General features: G+C 54.2%; 1 protein-coding gene across 1 annotated transcript in view; it reads right to left on the reverse strand.

The window, feature by feature from the left end:
* Positions 1–261: 261 nt before the first annotated feature.
* The window catches only part of PYROXD2 (pyridine nucleotide-disulphide oxidoreductase domain 2), a 29920-nt gene continuing 9582 nt past the window's right edge, over positions 262–20599 (reverse strand). The window contains exons 5-16 of the mRNA XM_075534486.1: positions 17283–17438; positions 14393–14546; positions 10619–10680; positions 10416–10513; positions 8397–8538; positions 7886–8020; positions 5838–5910; positions 5453–5609; positions 4251–4405; positions 3292–3398; positions 1381–1501; positions 262–332 (exon numbers count right to left, since the gene is read on the reverse strand). Coding sequence (XP_075390601.1) covers positions 262–332; positions 1381–1501; positions 3292–3398; positions 4251–4405; positions 5453–5609; positions 5838–5910; positions 7886–8020; positions 8397–8538; positions 10416–10513; positions 10619–10680; positions 14393–14546; positions 17283–17438 — 1431 coding nt within the window. The remainder of the gene's footprint in view (positions 333–1380; positions 1502–3291; positions 3399–4250; positions 4406–5452; positions 5610–5837; positions 5911–7885; positions 8021–8396; positions 8539–10415; positions 10514–10618; positions 10681–14392; positions 14547–17282; positions 17439–20599) is intronic.

The raw sequence follows: 20599 nt of genomic DNA on the forward strand, positions 1-20599 counted from the left end.
CAGGAGGAAAACAATCTGTACAAACGATCTGTAGAAAATACTATTTTTAATAAGAGAGCCAGTTGATGCATGGAGACAAGGCTGCATGGTGAACTTGCACTCAGGGTAAACTTGTCCATTCTTTCGGAAAGGATTTGAGGACTTGGCTGCTTCAAGAAATGTGCTTCGGAGCAAAGCTGTCTGGGAAGTTGACACAGTGGAGGGCTGAAAGCTCAATGGGGAACCGGCACAACTTGTCCCTGGGTCAGAGTTGGTTCAGGGTCACAGTCTCTTGAGGTCACCAAAGACCACATGGGCTGCATTGCGTCCGGCAGCCCCCATGACACCTCCTCCTGGAGAGGAATCAGCCATGAGCCCAAGCTCTGCTCACACCCAGAGCAAACCAGAACGGGACTGCACGGAGTGCGGAGGCTCAGGGTCACGGCCCCACTGATAGCCAATGGGACCCCTCATCCCCAAGTTTCCTGCACCAGATCTGTGGGGGAGGGGCGAGCCCCCCAGTTCACAGGAGTGCTTCAGCGTCTGAGAACAAGTGGGCTAGCAGGGGAGGCTCTGAGCGTGTGAAATGAGAGGACACGGCTGTGAGGGGGGAGATGTGGAGCCTCGGACATCTCCTCGGAGGCCGAGAAAGGGCAGGACTCAGTGCTAGCTTCGGCGAGGCCGGCTGGGCTTGGATTGGTGTGGGGGAGGAGTTTGAATACCGGGAACCCTAACTTTATTGACCTTGACTGCTCTGGAGAAGATTCTGGAACAAACCATGGACTACAGAGCTGTCTTGGAGGAAGTGGTCAGAATGCTCGGTAGAAAGGAAGACGGTGAGACTTCGTCTCCGCGGCGGCTTTAGACATGTTACGGAGAGGCCATCACGCGTGGTGACGTGGAGGGGCAGCGCAAAGGAGGAAGACCCTGAGTAAGCTGGATCGACGCGGCGGCTGTGCTGGTGGGCTCAAACCACCGTGAGCATGGTTTTGTTCCGTGGTAGCTTCGCGTGGCTATGAGTTGCCGCTGACTGACCAGATGGCACCTCAAAGCCATAGGCGAACACGGGTCTGACTCTGGATGGGGAATGTAGGGACTCAGGTCCCTCATAACCCGATATTCACATTTAGTGAGATGTCTCCAGTGGATCATGTCCTCACACCTCAGGAGGAGGGGTAAGCTCAACGGGGGGCTGTGACCAGCCTGGTTCAGGCTGTCTTGTTTACCTGGGTCCGAGCATTCTCACCATGAGGCTGTGGCCTCTCCTGGTGGGAATTCCATGCCCTTCTCTCCACCACCCCCACCCCAGTTGTGGTTTTCCCAGTTCCCTGTCCCTTAGCCTTTCCCCTCCAGCCAGCCCTCTCCCCTCCACCCAAGGTAGTGGGATTCTGGGCCACTCACCAGGATGGGCCCCACTTCCGCAGAGATACAGGCCTGGGAGGGGGCAGCGGTAGCTGGAGTGCAGAGGCAAGGGGCGGGCAAAGTACAGCTGGTCCAGGGACATGGCACCGTGGAATATGTTCTGCGGGAGGCAGGGCCGCTGTGGTTAATGTAGGAGTTTTACAGCCTATGTTGCCCTAAAGTGGCTGTTCTCTGTGGGTTTCTTCCCTTCCCCCGTCCTCCCAGGAAGGTCTTTCTCTTTCCAGATGTCTCCTCTGTGGTCAATAAGATTCAGGGGGCACAGGGGCAGGGAGAAGGGCACAGGCCCCAGGGCCGAGGCTGCTGTTTCCCAGAGGCAGGGGCGGAGCATCGGCAGAGGGTGAGGGAACAGACTTTCAGGAGAGGGAAGGGGGGTTTAAAGAGGTGTTGAGGTGTGCGCGGCATCCCCCCTCCCTGCCTTTGAAACATCGACAGCTTTGACTTCTTGGGTGGCTGGAACATGTTTCTGCTGGGACATGTTTCTTTGACCAAGATGCCCGTTTGAGACAGGATCAAGGGGCAAAAGTGCCAGCGGGGTCACAGTCAAGGCAGAAAGGGTCACCATGGTGTTGACCTTCTGGCTGCCCCCGGACAGTGTCGCCACCTGAGCTCATCCACTTCCTCAAGCCTGCTCCTTTCCTTCCACTGGCCGGTGGCCGACCAGCCCTGGCAGAGAAGGGGACAGCGAAGGAGGCGGAGACCCTCCCCCAACTGGACAGATGAGGCCACCTTCTCCTCTGACCCTTCATTCGGGCTTCAATGTACACATGGGTACCAAGTACACTCACCCCACCTGGCCTCATGCCCACCCTTCCTTTCCACTCCCTCTGCCTGGCCTGCTGAACTCTGTGTCTGTCCCAGGCTGCCCATGAGCTATAACATGCAGCGTTACAGAGGCTCTAGTAGTCACATTCAACAACTCCCTGCACAGTCAGTGCCGACTCACAGTGACCCTATAGGACAGGGGAGAACTGCCCTGTGAGTTTCTGAGACTGTAACTCTTTATGGGACTAGAAAGCTCTTTCTCCCAAGGAGCAGCTGGTGGTTTTGAACTACTGACGTCGGGGTTAGCAGCCCAGCACATCACCAAATGCCTCCAGGATGCCTGGCCACATTAAAAAGTAAGAGAGACATTGGCTGGTGTTCATTGTGATGTTTAACACAACGCAGCTAAAGTAGCATCGTTTTGATATTGGATTGAGATTACACGTTGGGCTGCTAACCGCAAGGTCAGTGGTTCGAATCCACCAGCCGCTCCATGGGACAAAGATGAGGCTTCCTGCTTCTGCCAAGGTTTACAGCACTGCAAACCCACGAGACCAGTTCCATCCCCTCCTGCGGGGCCACTAGGAGTCATGCACACGTTAGACTCTCAGCATCGCTCCCCTAGGACCAGCCACACTGTCCGTGACCAGCAGTCACTGTGGTAGTAACTATGTGTGGGGCTCTGCCTCCCGTCTCAGTGAGTAAGGTCCAATGGGAGAGGCTGACATGGGTGTTCAGGCAGAAGATCTACCAGCCAGGTGGCCTTCTCAGCCAACGATGTCCATCTTGTGTCTGTTTCTTACTCCCTCTGGCTCGGGCCTGAGAGTCTTTCTTGGCAAAGTAGATGGGCAGCTAAAAAGACTGGATGAGATGGACTGACACAGCGGCTGCAACGATGGGGTCAAAGGAAGGGCAGTTGTCGGGACGGTCAGCGTTTGTTTTGTTGTTCGCGGTCGCTATGGGTTGGAACTGACCCGAGGGCAACGGGCAACAACAACAAGAACAACAAGGTGGGCTCTGCCGCTGTTTGTGCCCTGGCACAGACAGAAAGCTGAAGGGGCCCGGCCAGGGCGGAGTGGCTCCCTGAGAAGTTTGCACGGTGAGGAAGCAATGTCCAGGCTCACTCACCCCTCCAGGCAGCCCAAAGATCTTCTCCAAATCCGGGGGCGTGAGGATGTCTCTGCCCACCACGGAGTTCTTGAAGCCGGGGGCGTAGGCCTCGATGCAGTCAAACACTGGGGAACGAGCAACAACGAAGTGAGATAAAGTCCCGGAGACGCCACAAAGACAGGCCACAGGCCTATTGTGTAACCGGACGCTGAAAGAACCAAACCAGACTCTCTGCCATCCTTCTTAGCAGCCCTACAGGACAGGGTAGAACTGCCCCTGTGGGTTTCCGAGCTGATGATTCTTTATGGGAGTAGAAAGCCTCATCTTATTCCCTCAGAGCCACTGGTGGTTTTGAACTGCTGGCCTTGTGATTAGCATTTCATCAGACGTAAATGATAGCTCAGCAAAGTTAAAACAAAACAAAAATCAGTCAAAACTGTCCGTACAGAAATCGTTTGTCACAAAGGCCAATGGGTCTTAGGCCAGGCCTCCCCTGTCTGTCTCTCTACCATCTACCCTCCCCCTGAGCATGAAGGCGCTGTCTCCCTTGGGATGTACAAAGCTCTTGTCACTTCCACTGCTTTTTATAAGTTGTCCCCTCTGCTTGAAATACACTTTCCTATCTGGCGAACTCCTAGTCATCCTTGAAAACCCAGCTTAAAGGATGCTGTCTTTGGACAAACTCCTTCCCTCTCTGACTCCCAGCCTTCCTCTCTAGTTCATACTGGATGTTGTGCTGGAATGAGTGGTTCCTTTATTAGCCATGCCCACCCCCTACTACACTGTGGGCAAACGCAAGGGCAGTGTTCCAGCCCTGCAGACAGTGAGTTTGCTTGTTCACCTTGCAGACTTGAGGTCCCCTCGGGCATTTCTCTCACCATGGGACACCTGCATGGGGCAGGCCAACAGGAGAGGGGTCTGGTGGGGTTGCCAATCTGCCCGTTATTTGGAGGACCAGACCGGCCAGTACTCCTCACCTTTGTCTGCGTACGCGTTTCTCTCCTGCTTGCCCCATGCCTTGCCTCCAGGCAGTGAGTATGGAGTATACTGAGTGAAGAGGGAGACCACGTGGCAGCCTGGGGGAGCCAGGGTGGGGTCCAGCGCGGACGGGATGCAGAGCTCAATCATAGGCCTGGGAGAGAGCAGAGGAAGCAGGTTTGGGAGCAGCAGTCACCTGAAGGAGGCCAGGGAGCCACGCTGAGGTGGCGAAGGGCAACATGCAGCCCCTCGAAGACACAGAGGATGGCCTGATTGTTCCGTGAGGCCTGGGTCTCAGGGACCACTGTGAAAGTCCAGGTCTCTGTAGAGGAGCGCCTTCCTCCCAGTAATGCTCAAGCCTAGCCTGCAGGCCCAGGGTCTCTGGTCAGGCACCACCCATGTAACTGTGGGTCTATGCCCACCTTCTACACAGCAGACAATAACCAGGGCCCCTAAAAACCCAAGTCTCCAGGGCCCAGCCTATCACTACAAGCATGTGATCAGAACCAGGCTAAACCCCTGCCCAAGAACCTTCCTAGAGGCCTGGTGGCAAAGTGGTTAGGCGCTCAGTTGCTAACTGAAAGGTCAGCAGTACAAATCCACTAGCTTCTCTGTGGCAGATTGGCTCATGCAGATTATAACTTGGAAACCCACCTGGGCAGGTCTACTCTGTCTGATAGGGTCACAATGAGTTGGTATTTGCAAATTTAATCAGAGCTTTATACCAATCGTAAATGTGCTTAATATACAATGGATGGATGTATTGATGTGATAAGAGTTATATAATCCCCCAATAAAATGATTTTTAAAAAAGCAGTGCCTCTAAAATACTTTGAAATTTGATCAGCCCCTATCCTTTAGATCACGGCAAAGCTAAATCAGCATTAACCTTTTTAAGTTAGAGAATGAGAGTTTAAATCTTTCCGAAAGGGCATGCCATTAGATACCACACCATGATTGATTACGACTGTTTCTATAATTATTACACTTTAAAAAATCTCATTTCAAGATAAATGATGGAAAACAGCCTCAATGGCAGTGGTTTGGTGGCTGTTGTGAGTGCCTTTGGGAACAGGCCAAGCACAGCAGGGTGTCAGGATGACCACCTCCTGGCTGCTCCCTAAGGCCTCACACCTATATCCCCAGAGGGCAGGGCAGGGCAGGGCAGGGGACCTGGGGAAAAGCCCATGGACCCATGTACCTGTGGGAAGGGCTGCCATCCATGGTGTCTTGGAAGGCCTGGTGCAGGAGGCGGGTGTCTTCACAGTTGAGGTGGATGGAACACTGGTGATGGGGCAGGGGTTGGCCCCCGGGAGCGTTGGGGGAGGCCAAGAAGCTGGGCAGCCTGTCTATAGCCACTGAGGGATCCAAGAGGAGGTTCAGGGCCACGGGCCTGTGTCCTCCACTCCCACAGTTACTCCTTTACCTGGCTCACCCAAGTGGTGGACTGAGAAGCAGAGGCTGGTGGCGGTGTGTTTGTTTGCCATGAGGGTGGAGTGGTGGTGGTAAGAGGTGAGCAGGCTGGGGGTCAGGGGATGGAGTGGGTGGAGGCCACTCAGTTCACCTGCAATCCAGGTATGTCTTACCGTTGATCTTGGTGACAGGTGACTGGGTGTCCAGCTGAGAGATTCCCCCCACGAACTCCTTAGGAAGCCACTCCTGGAAGGGGAGTCCACTGTCACAGGCCCTGTGCCCAGGCTGGTCCCTCAGCCTCCGACTGATTGCAGAACACCTCTCTATCCTTTAGAGCTCAGCCTGAACCACCTCCTCCAGGAAGCCCTCCTGGGTCCCCCATGCAACCGCAATGCCTCCTGACACTGGCTCTGCCTGCACTCTTCCCTGTGAGCATCCCCACTCCTCCTGCTTCCAGTATGGCCAGGAGCTGCAAGCTCCCTGTCCCTTTTTGCCCTTGAGTGCTGCAAATGGTGGGCACACTCAGCTGCTACCAGGAAGGTCGCAAGCCTGAGTCTGCTCCGAGAGGACTGGGAAGAGTGGCTGGTGGCTGCCCTCCCCCTAAGCAGTCAGCAGTCACTGAAAACCCTGTGGGGCCCGGTTCTGTCCTGGCACACCGGAGGCCACCGAGGGGCAGGAGGAGCCTCGTGGTGATTGGTTTGACTTTTGCTCTGTTTTGATTATGTCTCCTTGCCTTTCAGCGCTCAGAGGTCTTGATTGCCCATCTTAGTCTTGCGACGTCTTGAAATCCAGAATTCCCTTAAGATGCTTTGCACTGAGCTCAGTAGAATCATGTTTCTAGAATTACTTCGAAAAAGGGATGACTCGTCTGTCTTCAAGAGTGGTTGGGAGGTACATGAGTGATACGCCTTATAGCTTGTGGACAGGGCAGGGATCTAAAAAAATATATCACGGCCATCGAGTGGGTTCTGGGTCATAGTGATCCTATAAAAACCAAAACCAAGCCAAACATAACAACTCATTATCACCGAGTCCATTCTGAGTCATGGGGACCATGTGGGACAGGGTCGAACTCCCAACATGGATTTCCAAGACAGAAATCCTTATGGGAATAGAAAGCCTCATCTTCCCCTCAAGGAGCGACTGGCGGTTTCAAACTGCTAACCCTGAAAGTAGCCGCCCAATCTGTAACCACTATGCCACAAGGGCTCCAGGGACCCTATACGCTAACCAAACCCACTGCCATCGAATCGATGGTAACACATAGCGACCCTATCAGGCAGGCCCTTGTGAGTTTCTGATACTGTAACACTTAAGGGGAGTAGAAAGCCCCACCTTGGACAAAAAAGAGCTGCCCCTTTGGGTGTCGGGGGCTGTGAATGTCTATGGGAGCAAAAGTTCTCATTTTTCTCTTTCCAAGTGGCTAGTGGTTTTGAACTGCTGAGCTAGCAGCTAGCAGTCCAATGTGCAACCAACCCCCCAGGGCTCCTTAGAGCAGATGTAGGCTATTGCAAACTTTGTCCAAAACCCAACCCTTCCCTGCACCGCCTGGTTTGCAGGCTAACTTTGGAGTGTCCTCCCGCTCACTCTGACTCAGCTCAACCATGAATGATACTCGCTTTGGTCGACGTTAGCAAATTGGATGCACGGAGGCATGGAAAAGACTTCTGTGACTGAGTGGGCTTGCCTTGCTCTGGACTAACTGGCTGGAGGATGAGAGACATGTGGCTCAGAGCCAAGGCCCCCAGTCACCCCATCAGGAACCATCCAGGGCCAGAACTCCTGGCCTCAGAGTCTGGAGTTGTGGTGGTGGTTTGTAACATAGTCTTAAGACAGCAGTGAATTGATACAGACCAGGGATTGGAGCTGGAGAGGTTTAACTCTGTAGGCTTGACTTTGCAGCTGTCAGTCCAGGTGGAAAGTGGCACTGTGGTTCTAGCTCCAGCTCTGCCCACCCCCAACCACATGGCCCCGGTCACCTCCCCATTCTGGGCCCTTCTCTTCACCTGTGAGGTTCCTTCCCTGCTTGCTACCTGCCCAGCAGGTAGAAGAGAGAGAAGGGCTCCCGTCTCCCAATGAGGAAGGTATTGGTCCTGGCCCGATGCCCAGGGCTGTCCAGTCCCCTCCCACCCACTGACTGGACAACTGGCTCTCTCTCACACGCCCCTCCCCTTTGCCAGCTGTGTCTTGAGCCATCTTCCCTGCCCCCTCCAGGCCTCACCTGCGGCGTCAGCTTCAGGAAGGTGATCTGAGGGGACGCGTTGGACAGCACCACTTTGCTCCTCACCTCCGTGCCGTCCTGCAGCACGACGCCTCGGACTCGGCCTCCGCTGCTCACCTGCACCCTGTCCACCGTCTGCACCCACCAGGAAGAGGCCCCAGAGCCCTGGTTGGATGCTGGGGGATTGTCCATGCCATCATAGCCTCCTCACTCCCAGGCCAGCCTTGCCAAGGCCTACCTACGGCTTGTTGGGACACCTTGAACCCACCCCCCAATACAAGGAATCAACCCAAACATGGTTGGAGAGGCTGCAGAACTGGAAAAGGTGGGGCAGTGGTGATCTTCGGCAGAACAGAAGAACTGAGACCCCCACAGAGTGGGTTGGGGGTGATGCCTCACACCAGAGGCAGCAGCACCCCTCGATTCCGAGCCCCACATTGTTCACCAGGAAAGGTAAGACCTTTTACTCCAGTCTGTCCTGGGACCTCTGCCCGTCCCTGGGGGCAGTCACCTTGTCAGTGAAGATATCTGCTCCGTGTGCTGTGGCAGAGCTCGCGATGGCATCTGAGAGGGCACCCATGCCACCCTGGACGTAGCCCCAGGCCCCTGGTGTTCCCTCCAGGCCCCCCATCACGTGGTGTAGCAGCACATACCTGGGGAGAGACCATCAGAGTCAGGGCCTTGTGGGGGACAGTCCATCTCCTCCGGGGCTCCTGGTGCAAATACTCCCCCGTCTTGTATCTTTCAAGGTGCTCCCTGCCTCTTTCCCAGGCTCCAACCTCCCTCAGTCAATCCATCGCTATGAATGGCACCTTCGGTTCCCAACAGTCACCCAGGCGCCAACCTGGCCTCCTGGTCACCCCGCACAGCCCACAGCCAATCGAGGGCTGCAAGTCGGCCTCCCAGGAGCTTTCCAAGGCAGCCGGTCTCACTCCCCACTCCTGGGCCTGCTCGGCCCGCTTCCCTTCCTGACACTGAGCACTGCCCCGCTGCAGGCCTTTCTCCGCACAGACACTGGAGCTCAGAAATGCCAGCTGTACTCTGGTCACTCGCTTTTCACTAGCTGACCATTGCCCTCGGTCTCCCCACACGGCCTCCCAGGCTCCTGCCAGTCTCTCACCTCCGAGCCTCTGCCCGCTCTCTTCTGTCTGCCTGGTGCCCTGGCCTCTCCATTCCTCCTTGTCCTTCAGGTCAATGTTTGGGAATGACGAGGGCAACCAATGTGCAAATGTGCGTGCCATACAATACATGGACTGTAATAAGAGTTGTGTGAGCCCCAATAAAATGATTTTTAAAAAATAGCTCTTTCTAATGGAGGTTTCCGGAGACCTCTAGACCGGGCTTAGGGTCCCACTTGCCTCTTGCTGGATCCCTAGCCCAACTCTCCAGCCCTTGGATTTGGCCAGCCTTGCTGCATCTCTCGCCCCTGCCCCACTGTATCTCCAGCACCCGGCACAGGATAGAGAATCACGGAGAAATGTGGGCACTACCTGGGCAGCAGCTCCACCCCTGGAGGGCCCCATGGCTTGGATACCTCACAGGCGGAGTGATCACAGAGCTGGCACCCCTGAATGGTTCCGGGGAGTTGGAGGCTGGCCTCATGCACATCGAGAACCCTCATCCAGGGGGCACTCTCACCCCTCTTGGGAAAAGCTACGCTGACCTGAAAATGGCCCGCCACTGGGCAGCATCCTCCCCATCCCCTGCACTCACCCGCAGACACACAGGCCTACATACTTGTGGACGCACGCTTAGGCATGCGCCCCCTCTCCAGCCCCTGCAAGGGCTCCTGACTGAAGTTAGAGCCCAGCGGCAGGTCTGGCTGGATCTGACTGCTCCCTCTTGGCCTGGACCACCAGCATGCCATCCCCCAGAAAAAGACACCGCTTCTAGTCCCCAGTGTTGGAGCTTTTCCTGCCCAGGGACAGGACCCAGGTGGGTGAGGGGCTTCACAGTAGGGAAGAGAAGAGAGAGGCAGAAGAAAGAAGAGGGCAGTTGGCACAGAGATAGGACAGTGGGGGCGGGGGGAGAGGGCAGGCTAAAGGTCTATGTGGGGCGATGGTGAAGCACTCAGAGGCTATTGGGAAGGTGGGAGGTTGAACCCACTAAGCAGGTCCGCAGGGGAAAGGCCTGGCCATGGCTTCCATGAAGGGCGACAGCCCAGGAAGTCCTAGAGAGCAGGTCTACTCTCAGCCGGAGTCAACATGAGTCAGAACCGACCAGCTCAGGGAGCTTTCCAGCATCACAGAATGGTGGCCAAGGAGGGCCATCTTTGGTCAGACACCCTGGGCTCCTGCTACTTAACCGGCTGTGTGACTCGAGGCAAGAGGCTTCCCTTCTCTGAACCACAGCTCTTCCGTGCCGCTTCGAGGGTGACCCAGAGGCTCATGGGGTATGCGGCTCAGTGCCTGGCTCATGGCTCTGAGCTCAATAAATGGAAGTGGTGTGGTCACTGCTGCCAGGCTGCTGTTGCTGTGGAGGGGCCCTGAAGCTCCCTCGTACCCCTTCTCTTTGTTGTCCTCCAACTCACCCACTCCCCGGAGTGTGCGGACTGCTCATAGCTCCAATCACAGCATCCGTCGCAAGAGTGGCTTTTAGAGGCTCCGACTCAAACCACTGATCTAGCACCTGGGGCAGCAAAAGAGCAGGGGGACATACTCAGCAGCCTGGGTGGGTGTAATCTGTCCCCCCGCCTCCCCATCCTACTGTCCGTCTGAGGCTGGGGCCACTTACCTTTGTAATGGGCGCTGTGAGGACCTGGTAGTACTGGGGAAGCTGGGCTCCCAGCGTGAGGCCTGAGGGAGAAGACCGAGGAAACATAAGCTGAGACGGCTACCCCAAGGGGTTAGGCCGACTCGAGATGAATTGATGGATTTGAATTGTGGAGTTGGAGCAGACTCTTGGAAGTGTCATGGACTGCCGAAAGGCTAAACTGATCTGTCTTGGAAGAAGAAAGGCCAGAGTGCTCCTTAGAGGTGAGGATGGGGAGACTTCGTCTGATAGACTTTGGACACGTCCGGAGAGCCCAGCCCCTGGAGAAGGCATCATGTTGGGTCAAGTGGAGGGGCAGCACAAAAGAAGGAGCTGGATTGACACCATGTGTGGCAGTTACATCATCTGGTGCCAACTCGAGACTCTTAAGAGTGAAGGGGTGGAATTTAGTCTGTCAATCAAGTTCACAGCTTGATGACTTCATTTGGAGGCTCACTGGCGCCCAGACCCACACACTCTCCCTGCAAGACATTCTTGTTGACAAGCCACATGGAGCTAAGCTGATGGAACCAGAGCCCCGGAGCTGGAGGAGCCATGTGGAGACCCATGCCAGCACTGAGATGCTTCCACCGCCACTGCATCCCCAAGACTTTCTACCCACTGGCCTGTGATCTTCCTGCATCTGGTGTCATTGCATGTGTTGCGTGAGTCTGAAGAGGAAATGATTCACTGGCACGGGACATGTGGGTTAATATTGGACTTATAGACTTGATCTGCACTGGGCTGGGATGTTATAAAGCTTTCTTATAAACATACGAGAGTCTATGATGTTTCTTTAGTCCGCGCAGACTAGCACACTGTGGTTGCAACGATGGGCATGGGGGTAATTGTGAGGCTAGGGCAGGGCCAGGCAGTGTGTCATTCGGTTGTGCGTGGGCCACTGTGGTCAGAAGCGACTCCATGGCTTCTAGCAGTAACAACCACACTCAGGAGACACTCCCATTGTGTCCCTGTGAGGGAAGGCTGGGAGAATCTGTGATGGGAGGAGCTTATCCTAATGGCTCCAGGTTGTACCGGCTGGAAGCCTTGGCCATGCTTTGAACATCTCGGAGCCGTTTTCCTCACTTGCAAGATGGGAGACATACAAGGAGGGCTTCAGAATGAAAAGATACGGATGTTTCTACAACCTCTTTGAAGTGCCCTCATGTCATCTGCGTCTCAGGGCCCTCGTGGAGACTGAGATCTTTATAGCGTTTGTAGCAGGCACTGGCTGCAGGTTAGCTGTGGGCAGCATTTCTGGTGAGTCCCTGTGTGGTGCAAATGGCTAACATCCTGGGCTCCTGACAAAAGTTAAGCCCACCCATCGGTGCCTCAGAAGAAAGACCTGTCACCCCACGTCTGAAAAATTATCTTTCCAATGCCCAATGGAACCCAGTTCTGTTTCGACCCTCTCCCCTGCACACTGCCACACACACACACACACACACACACACACACACACACACACGTTCATGAGATCACCATGTGTTGGAATCAATTTGAGGGCAACTAGTTTAATTTTTTTTGGTGGTGGTGGTGGGGCTTTGAACTTATACTCTATCTCTTTATTTTGAACCCAGTAAATCTCACACCCCAGGGGGTAGCCAGCCTTGCTTACCCACGTCTCTGATAAGAACTCAGACCATCACAGAGAGTCCCTGGATAGTGAGACCTTGAGGACACAGGCCATGACCTCTAGCCATTGTCCCAGAGCCTATAGCTTCGTGTCTAGCCCACGTGGCTGACGTCAGGTGCCATTGAGTTTGTTCTGACCCATTGCGAGCCTGTGCACAACAGAACGAAACACTGCCCAGACCCAGGAAGAGTTCCCCACAATCGTTCCTACACCTGAGCCCATCACTGCAGCCACTGTGCCCATCCAGCTTGTTGCGAGCCTTCCTTTCTTTGCTGCCCTCCACGTTAGCAAGCATCATGTTCTCCAGAGACTGGTCCCTTCTGACAACATGTCCAAAGTACGTAAGATGACATCTTATATACTTCATCTGGCCCCTACTAGTGTCTGATAAATGTTTATTGCATGACACTTCATTGGCATGTTCCTGTTAAGTGGAGAGGCAATATCTATGTTTAGAATTTGTGGTAGATTTCCTGGGCTAGGATTCTTCACCCCTTCTATATTCACCCCTGCGATTCTTCCATGTGACTCTATATCCTTGCCCACCATATGGGGGTGGCCCTGCGCTGCCCTTGACTCTGGGCTCACTCAGCCACGAGTCTGCACTGGCTTGGCTGGTGGAATGTTTGCAGATGCCATCAGATGCCATGCGCAGAGGCTTGGGGTGAGCCTGCCTGGGTCTTTCCCTCTGTGCCCTGCCGTTGGCCGGAGCAGGTCAGGCTGACCTTGGACAGGTCTGCTGCTTCAAGAGGAGGAGGAGAGGCCCGTGGTGCAGGGCTGCCCTAGCCCAGCCGCTCTACTGCAGGCATATGCAGGAGAGCAGGCCAGCTCAGCAAAACCATGCAGTCACGGGGGAGTTTTTTAAGCTGCTGAGATTTTGTCATTATTTGTTAGGCAAAAATATTGTGGCCACATATAAAGGGATTCTGTAACTTACTAGAACAGTGGTCCTCAACCTGTGGGTCTTGACCCCTTTGGGACTTGAACGGCCCTTTCATGGAGTGCGCCTGAATCATAACTAGCAAAATGACCGTAATGAAGTGACAACGAAAATGTTCTGGTTGGGACTTCACTACACCACGAGGAACTGTATTATAGGGCCACAGCATTAGGAAAGTTGAGAACCACTGAACTAGAGGCTGTAACTCCCCTCCCCAAGCTCATGACCCAAACCAGCCCAAAGCAAACTCACTGCTATTGAGTCAATTCCGGCTCACAGCGGCCCTAGGAGACAGAGTGCAACTGTCCTGGTGGGTTTCTAAGACTGTAAATCTTTATGGGAGCAGAAAGCCTCATCTTTCTCCCATGGAGTGGTTGGTGGTTTTGAACTGCTGACCTTGTGGCTAGCAATCAGAGACGTAACCCATTATGCTACCAGGTAGACATTACTAATGGATCAGAGAACCCTTTGTGAATGAGTGCAGATTTAGTAAGACCTCTCTTCAAATCCTATAGCCCCCTATCTCTTACTCTAGCCATGGCTGTGTTGACTAGTTCCATGCAGGCTTTGGCCAGCTTGGAACACAGGTGGGGACCGAAGAGCATCTCACTCCAAACCTGTGTGAAGCTCCTCTTCAGGCCTGCCCTGGGCTTCTCTGGCTTTGTGAAGGGGACTCCAGGATTCCACTTGACGCTCACAGATATACAACCTACATGTGTGAGAATTCATGCCCCATGGGGCAACGTTTGACTAGTGGGGCACAGACCCCCATGGAGACACGTGACCCTCTTTCTTCCCCTGAAAATAGTCCTGCAGTGCATTTCCTAAGGCTTCTCAGAGGGCCCCGTCCCTCATTTCCCCCAGCAGCAGCTGCCCACACAGTAGCACATCCTAGCACCAGTCCCCCTCCAGCGCCCCCCCACTCTGTGTGCCCTGTAGTTACAACCAACTTTCACAAGAACCGTTGTGCTGTGCAGCACGGAAGCCTTTGTCTCAGGGGCTATCCTAGGGTTCTCAAGTCCAGGGCTTCTCAACCAAGAGCCCCTGCAGCCCCACACTAGTGGGTCATTGTTGGCTAGACGCCTTGGAGAGTCAGTCTTGCGGCCAGTCCTTGAGCAAACGGGCTCAACCTGCTCCAAGAGGTCACTCAGCATACCTGAACCCTGCCCTTTGGACTCACCTGCCTGCAGCAGGGGCCTGAGCGTGGACAGGGCCTTGAGCCTTTGCAGCCAGGAGCCATGCTGGAAGGCCGAGATGTCCACTGGGGCTGCATCCAGCAGAGGGTCAATGGCTGATGCCAAGCGATTCATGAACTCTTCGTATCTGGGAAAGGCCTGAAACAAAGTCTCAAGTCAAGGCCTGACTTCCCAGGACCTCAGGGGATATGATACCATGGTTGGGCCGGGGGCCCCTGGCATCTCCATATGGCCTGCGAACCTTGAGGGGTTCCTGGGCCTTTTCTCTAGCCCTGGCTCTGCCGGGCTCTGCTGTCGTCCTGGTCCTAGGACTATATGCGTTAGGGGAGCTAAGAGAGATGAAGGAGCCACCCTGGGGTGGGGCGGACAGGGGCAAACTGGCAGCCACAGAAAAGGGACCTGTACCCTGGGGTGTGCCTCTGCGATAAACCACAGAGCCATTTGAAAGCTTCCTGTCTATGTCCTTCTGTCTGTCCATCCTTTCTTGGTAACGACAAGGTCTCTTCTCACGTGTCCCAGTGTGCTAGCTGCCCCTTCCCAGGCCAGAACCGTCATGTCTGCAAGCCTCCCATGCCCTCTTGCTGTAAGCAGTACCAGATGGTAGCAGAGGCCTGCACCCCCTCACTGCACAGGTTCCCACACAGAACCCACTTCCAAGACCCATCATTCCTGAGCCTGGTGATTGATAACTCTACACTTCCTTCCCTTGATGGGGGACAGGAGCAGGGGGTGGGTGCCCATGCCAGTGGAAGCCCCTCCCTTGACTCTCAGCCAGTGCTTTTGATTGACACTTGGGTCAACTGCTTTGACCCAACAACAACTCAACTCCACAAGTCCATTCGGACTCATGGGCACCCTGCTGGACAAGGTGGAACTGTGCCTGGGGGTTCCTGAGACTGTAACTTTTCACAGGACTAGAAAGCCCCATTTTGTCTGTGGAGCGAGTGGTGGTTTTGAACTGCTGACTTTGCAGTGAGCAGCCCAACCCATAACCACTACCCCACCAGGGCTCCTTTGCCGGCTTTGATCTACCCATGGGGTTTTAGTAAGTGCTACGCAGAGCAAAGACCTGGTTGAAGTGGATTTGAGGAGGCAAAATGAAGTTAAATGCCCTCCCAGAGCCTTTAGTACAACCCGATGTCAGGATGAAGCCGGGAACCAGACTCCGGGGTCCCCACACTGGGCTGAGGCTTTTGCTGCCTGCTTCTCTGGTTTCTTGGGCTCAGGGTGTGGCCAGCATCCTACAGGTCCGGGGATCTGGCCTTGCTGACTCTGAGACCAGCAGGACTTAGAGAAGAAGATTTAGAGAGCGGTTCCTATCCCACGGCACAGGGAGAACAGCAGTGCTGTCTTGGTGATTCTGAGCTTCAGTTGAGTTTGGAAATGGCTGGTTGAAGAGAGGTGGGTGCCGGTGGGTCTGGAGGTTGTTCCCAGCATTAGGTGAAAACACCGCAAAGCAACATCGAGCATGCGAATCTTTGTGGTTAGTGGTGGTTGAGTTGGCGCCTGCTCATGGTGTCCCCGGTCACCATAGGAGGATGCAGGGCCTGGCCTGTGCAAGCATCACAGTTCTTGGTCAGCTTCAGTCCATAGCTGCAGCCACTGTCTATTTTGTGGGCCCTCTAAGCTACGGGGTGCATCCTCCACCATTATATCAGACCACATCCATCACAGTCTATAGGGTTCTCCCCGGTTAATCTTGGCCAGTGGATCACCAGGCCTTTCTTCCTAGTCTGTCTTCAGGAACAAGCTCTGACAAAACCTGTCCACCAGGGGCAATTCTGCTGGCCTAGCTTCTAGCATCCCAGCACCCTGTAAGACCACAGGCTGGCAAACGGAAAGATGGGTGGGAGGGGGGGTACACTTGGTTCTTATATATATAAGAAAGTCTCCACCACATCTTGTCTTAAGGCCGTGGTGAAGTGTGGTGTGAGAAACAGCCATCCCTAGATCTTTCTGTATCTACAAAATCGATCCCACCAGGCCTGTGATGGACAGACCTCAGAGACAGGTGTCCCATAGCGGATGACAGTGGTCACACCTATGTGGCGAAAAGGCTGTTCACATGGGGATCGGGAATCCCCACTGCATGTAAAAGTTACATTTGCACCCCATTGCAGTCGATCAGCTAGGCAATCACCTTGTGAAAAAGCTTGATACGCTGTGGAGGACACCAACCTACAACCCCGTGACACAAAGCGGGCACATGTGTCGCTTTGGCAAAAGGGCGCCCACAGACCCACCGCAGGCCGGGTTGCCATAGACCTTTGATTGGTTAAGCGCGAGAAATACAATGCGCGGTGCCTGTGTGCCATGCGGTGCCTCATCGAGCCAAAGCGACTGAACAGAGTGCCTGGCATGCCTGCTCCCTGGCATGCGTAGCCCTCCTTCCCACAGGACCGCACACATCACGCCCCTGCTGTGTCCTGAGTTGCCAGGGGGCCTGGTGCCAAGTGGAGGGAACATCTACTGCAGCCGTTGGTCCTGTTTCCAATCCAATTCATTCTCTTCTTAAGTACCTACCTCTCATCTCCCTTCCTCCTTTGTTTATGTTAGTATCGAAGACCACTGGCTTTCTTTCTGAAAGCAGGAGTATACAGCACAAGCAGTAAGGACACGCTGGTGGGACCTCCTTTTGACAGTCACCCTGGGTAGGCCAACCCACAGGGGTCCCCGAGTGAAGGTGCACAACCTCCGGTGCCTGGTCCTCAGCAGTCACCTGTGTCCCCTTCCCTTGGCAGTGCCTGCAAGCAACCGTTAGAACAAACTGGACCCTCGTGTCCCACGACAATTCCAACCAGGCCCATGTCCATTTGAGTGCCATCTCTGGGCTGATGAGGGGTGAGGAGGTGAGCTATTGGTCGCTTTCCTTACCTGGGCATCCTTCCGGGAGAATTGGGCAATCTGCTGCTGGTTTTCTGCCATGTCTGTGCCCAGCAGAAGGGACCTGGGTCCCTTGCCCCCGGTGCCTTCTTCCAGCATGGGGGTGAAGGAGTATGGGTCTCGAAGATGCAGCCTCAGCCCATGTTTCTGCCAGACACAAACAGCACAGGCAACATGTTAAGGTACCTGCGGCCTCTGGTGGTGTTGTGGGTTGAGTACATGTTGGGCTGCTGACCACCGACCGCCAGATCAGCAGTTCGAGCCACCAGCGGTTCCATGGAAGAAAAATGGGACAATTTCCTCCCCTGAAGATTGACAGCCTCAGACACCCCATGGGGCAGATCTGCTCGGAGTCAGAAGTGTCTCCCTAGCAATTGCTTTGGGAGGTGGTACTTGGGTGGGGGTGGGAGGGTGCTGAGCTCTGCCCTCAGCCCTTCTCCAGGTAGGTGACCAATTAGGAGCTGGTGCGCAGGTTCCCAAGTCATGCGGTCCTGGTTCTTTTAAAAAATAGACATTAAAAAAAATCCCTCTTGTCAGACTCCCTACAATAGACCACGTGGTGCAATGTCACGGTCAGTGTAAAACACTAACGGCATTCCAGGTATCAGCTAACAATCTGTAAGCCATCATCCGACTGTATACCTCAGCCTGTTTGTGACTGTCCCCACTGCAACAACACAGAACCCAAGGCGCAGTCATCGAAGCCACCAAGGCCACGTGAGGCGGAGGGTCGACTTCAGAGGGCCAAGCACCACTGGCATGACGACCTATTGTGTATGTTGATATCTCTCCCACGTGGCGGGGCAGCTCTATGGGGTCAGGAGCTTTGTCTATTTTCTCCCCTGGTGCATTCCCAACATCTCCAACCAAACCCACTGCCAGGGATTCCATGCTGACTCATAGCAACCCTACAGGACAGGGTAGAACTGCCTCTGTGTGTTTCCCAGACAGTAACTCTGTACGGGAATAGAAAGCCCTGGCTTTCTCCCAGGAAAGCACGGTGGTTTCGAACCGCTGACCTTGTAGTTAGCAACCAATGCACAGCCACTACGCCAACAGGGCTCCTTCCCCAACATCCAGCTTCACTAGGATAGATGTCAGTGATCAATCAATAATCAATCAATCATCGGTACTGGGCTGTGGGTGGACTGCTGGGTGGTGTGAATGGTTTGGGTTCAATTACTAACCCCACGAAGGCTGGGGGTTCATGTCCCCTGTGGGGCGATAGAGAGGAAGGTCTGTTGATCTGCTTCAGGAAGGGCCACACCAGGGGAGCCTAGGGAGCAGGTCTGCTGTGACATGTGGGTTGGCTCAGTTTGGCTTCTGTGGCCGGCAAGGACAGAAGCAACATCTGGGAGCAGACCTTTTAGGAAGCAGGGGAAATGAATGTTTTCAGTGATCATAGTTGGACTGTCCCCAAATCCAGTGCATGCTGGCTGGGCAGGATCGCCATGCATTGGGCATGTGTGAGGTGATCCTAAACAATGGACAGAGTGTGGCAGGGGCAGGGCTCCAGGGCCCTTCTAAGCCCAGGGTGGCAGACTCCTCTGATCATGTCAGGGCGGCATCCAATTATTACTCAGGAGTAGCAACAGCTGTCAGTAATGCAGCCCTGACCCTGTGCCTGTTAGAAAGAGGAGGCTCTCCACCCAGTAAAGAGCGACAGTCTCAGAAACCCACAGGAACAGTTCTACTTTGACGGCAGTGAGATTTTTTTTGAGCTTACTCTGTACCTGGCTATCACTGCTGATGTCAGATTGATCTTCTCTCAAAGCAGAGAAAACCAGACAGACGTTTACTTGTGTTTATTGACTCTGCCAAGGCACGGGCCTGTGTGGACCATAACAAACTATGGATAACCTTGCGAAGAATGGGGACTCCAGACACTTTGTTGTGCTTCTGCGCAACTTGCCCGTGGATCAAGAGGCAGTGGTGGGAACAGAACAAGGGCACACCACATGATTTAAAGTTAGGAAGGTGTGCGTCAGGTTGTCTGCTCTCATCATACTTATTCTATCTGTACACGGAGAAGCTGGCTTATTATGAAGAAGAATATATCAGTGTGGGAGGACAGCTTATTAACCACCAGCAACATGCAGACGATGCAACCTTGCCTGCTGAACGTGAAGAGGACTCGAAGCACTTGCTGATGAAGATCAACGATGGCAGCCTTCAGGATGGCGTACAACTCAATGTAAAGACCCAAATCCCCACAACTGGACCAGTAGGGAACATCATCATAAATGGAGAAAAGATTGAAGTTGTCAAGGATTTTGTCTTGCTTAGATCCATGATCAAAGCTCATGGAAGCAACAGTCAAGATACCAGGAGACACATCGCACTGGGTAAATCTGCTGCCCGAGAAAGACCTCTTTAGAGTGGTGAAAAGCGAGGATGCTACTTTGAGGACTAAGGTGTGCCTGCCCCAAGCCACGGTATTTTTAGTTCCTTCATATGCCTGTGAAAGTTGGGCATCAAATAGAGAAGACCAAAAAAGCCTGGATACATTTGAATTGTGGTGCTGGAGAAGAAGATTGACAGTACCGTGGAGGGCTAAAGGCACAACCAACGAGATTGTCTTAGAAGAAGCACCACCAGCGCTTCTTAGAGGCAAGGATGGTGACAGCTTGTCTCACATGCTTTAGACACATTGTCAGGAGAGACCAGTCCCTGGAGAAGAACAGCATGCTTGGTAATGCAGAAAACCAAACCAAGCCCAACCCACTGACACGCAGTCAATGCTGACTCACAGCGACCCCTGTGGGTTCTGAGACTGTAACTGCACTGGAGTAGAAAGCCCAGTCTCTCTCCCGAGGAGCTGCTGGTGGTTTCAAACTGCTGACCTTTCGGATAAAAGAGAAGGGCAGTGGAAAAAGAGGAAGGCGCTTCACGAGGTGGATTGGCACTGCAGCAGCAACTGGCTCAAGCATTAGCATCCGGGAAGAAGTGTGAGGAGGGCGCAGGACTGCGTCGGGCATGGACAGGGTCATTATGGGTCAGGGCTGACTCGATGGCACCTAAAAGCCACAACCTATGCCCGCACTGCGATGATCAAGCACAAACTCATGAGTGGTCACAGGAGATACGAAAAGGCCACTGGCTGGCCTCTGCCCAGCCTGGAGCTGTGGTGGGCTCTCCTGAGGGATGGCCGTGTCCACTGCAAACTGCCCAGTGCTGTGCTTCCAGGGGCTGGCTGCCAAACGCTACCTCCATGCCTGGGGCAGTTTGTCATGGCTCCGGAAGGAGGAGCTGCGATCAGCTAGACCTGGCTGAAATCCACTGGCATTTTCCCACCCCATGTGAATGTT

This window comes from Tenrec ecaudatus, chromosome 16 (genome assembly GCF_050624435.1).
Source record: "Tenrec ecaudatus isolate mTenEca1 chromosome 16, mTenEca1.hap1, whole genome shotgun sequence".
Lineage (NCBI taxonomy): Eukaryota > Metazoa > Chordata > Mammalia > Afrosoricida > Tenrecidae > Tenrec > Tenrec ecaudatus.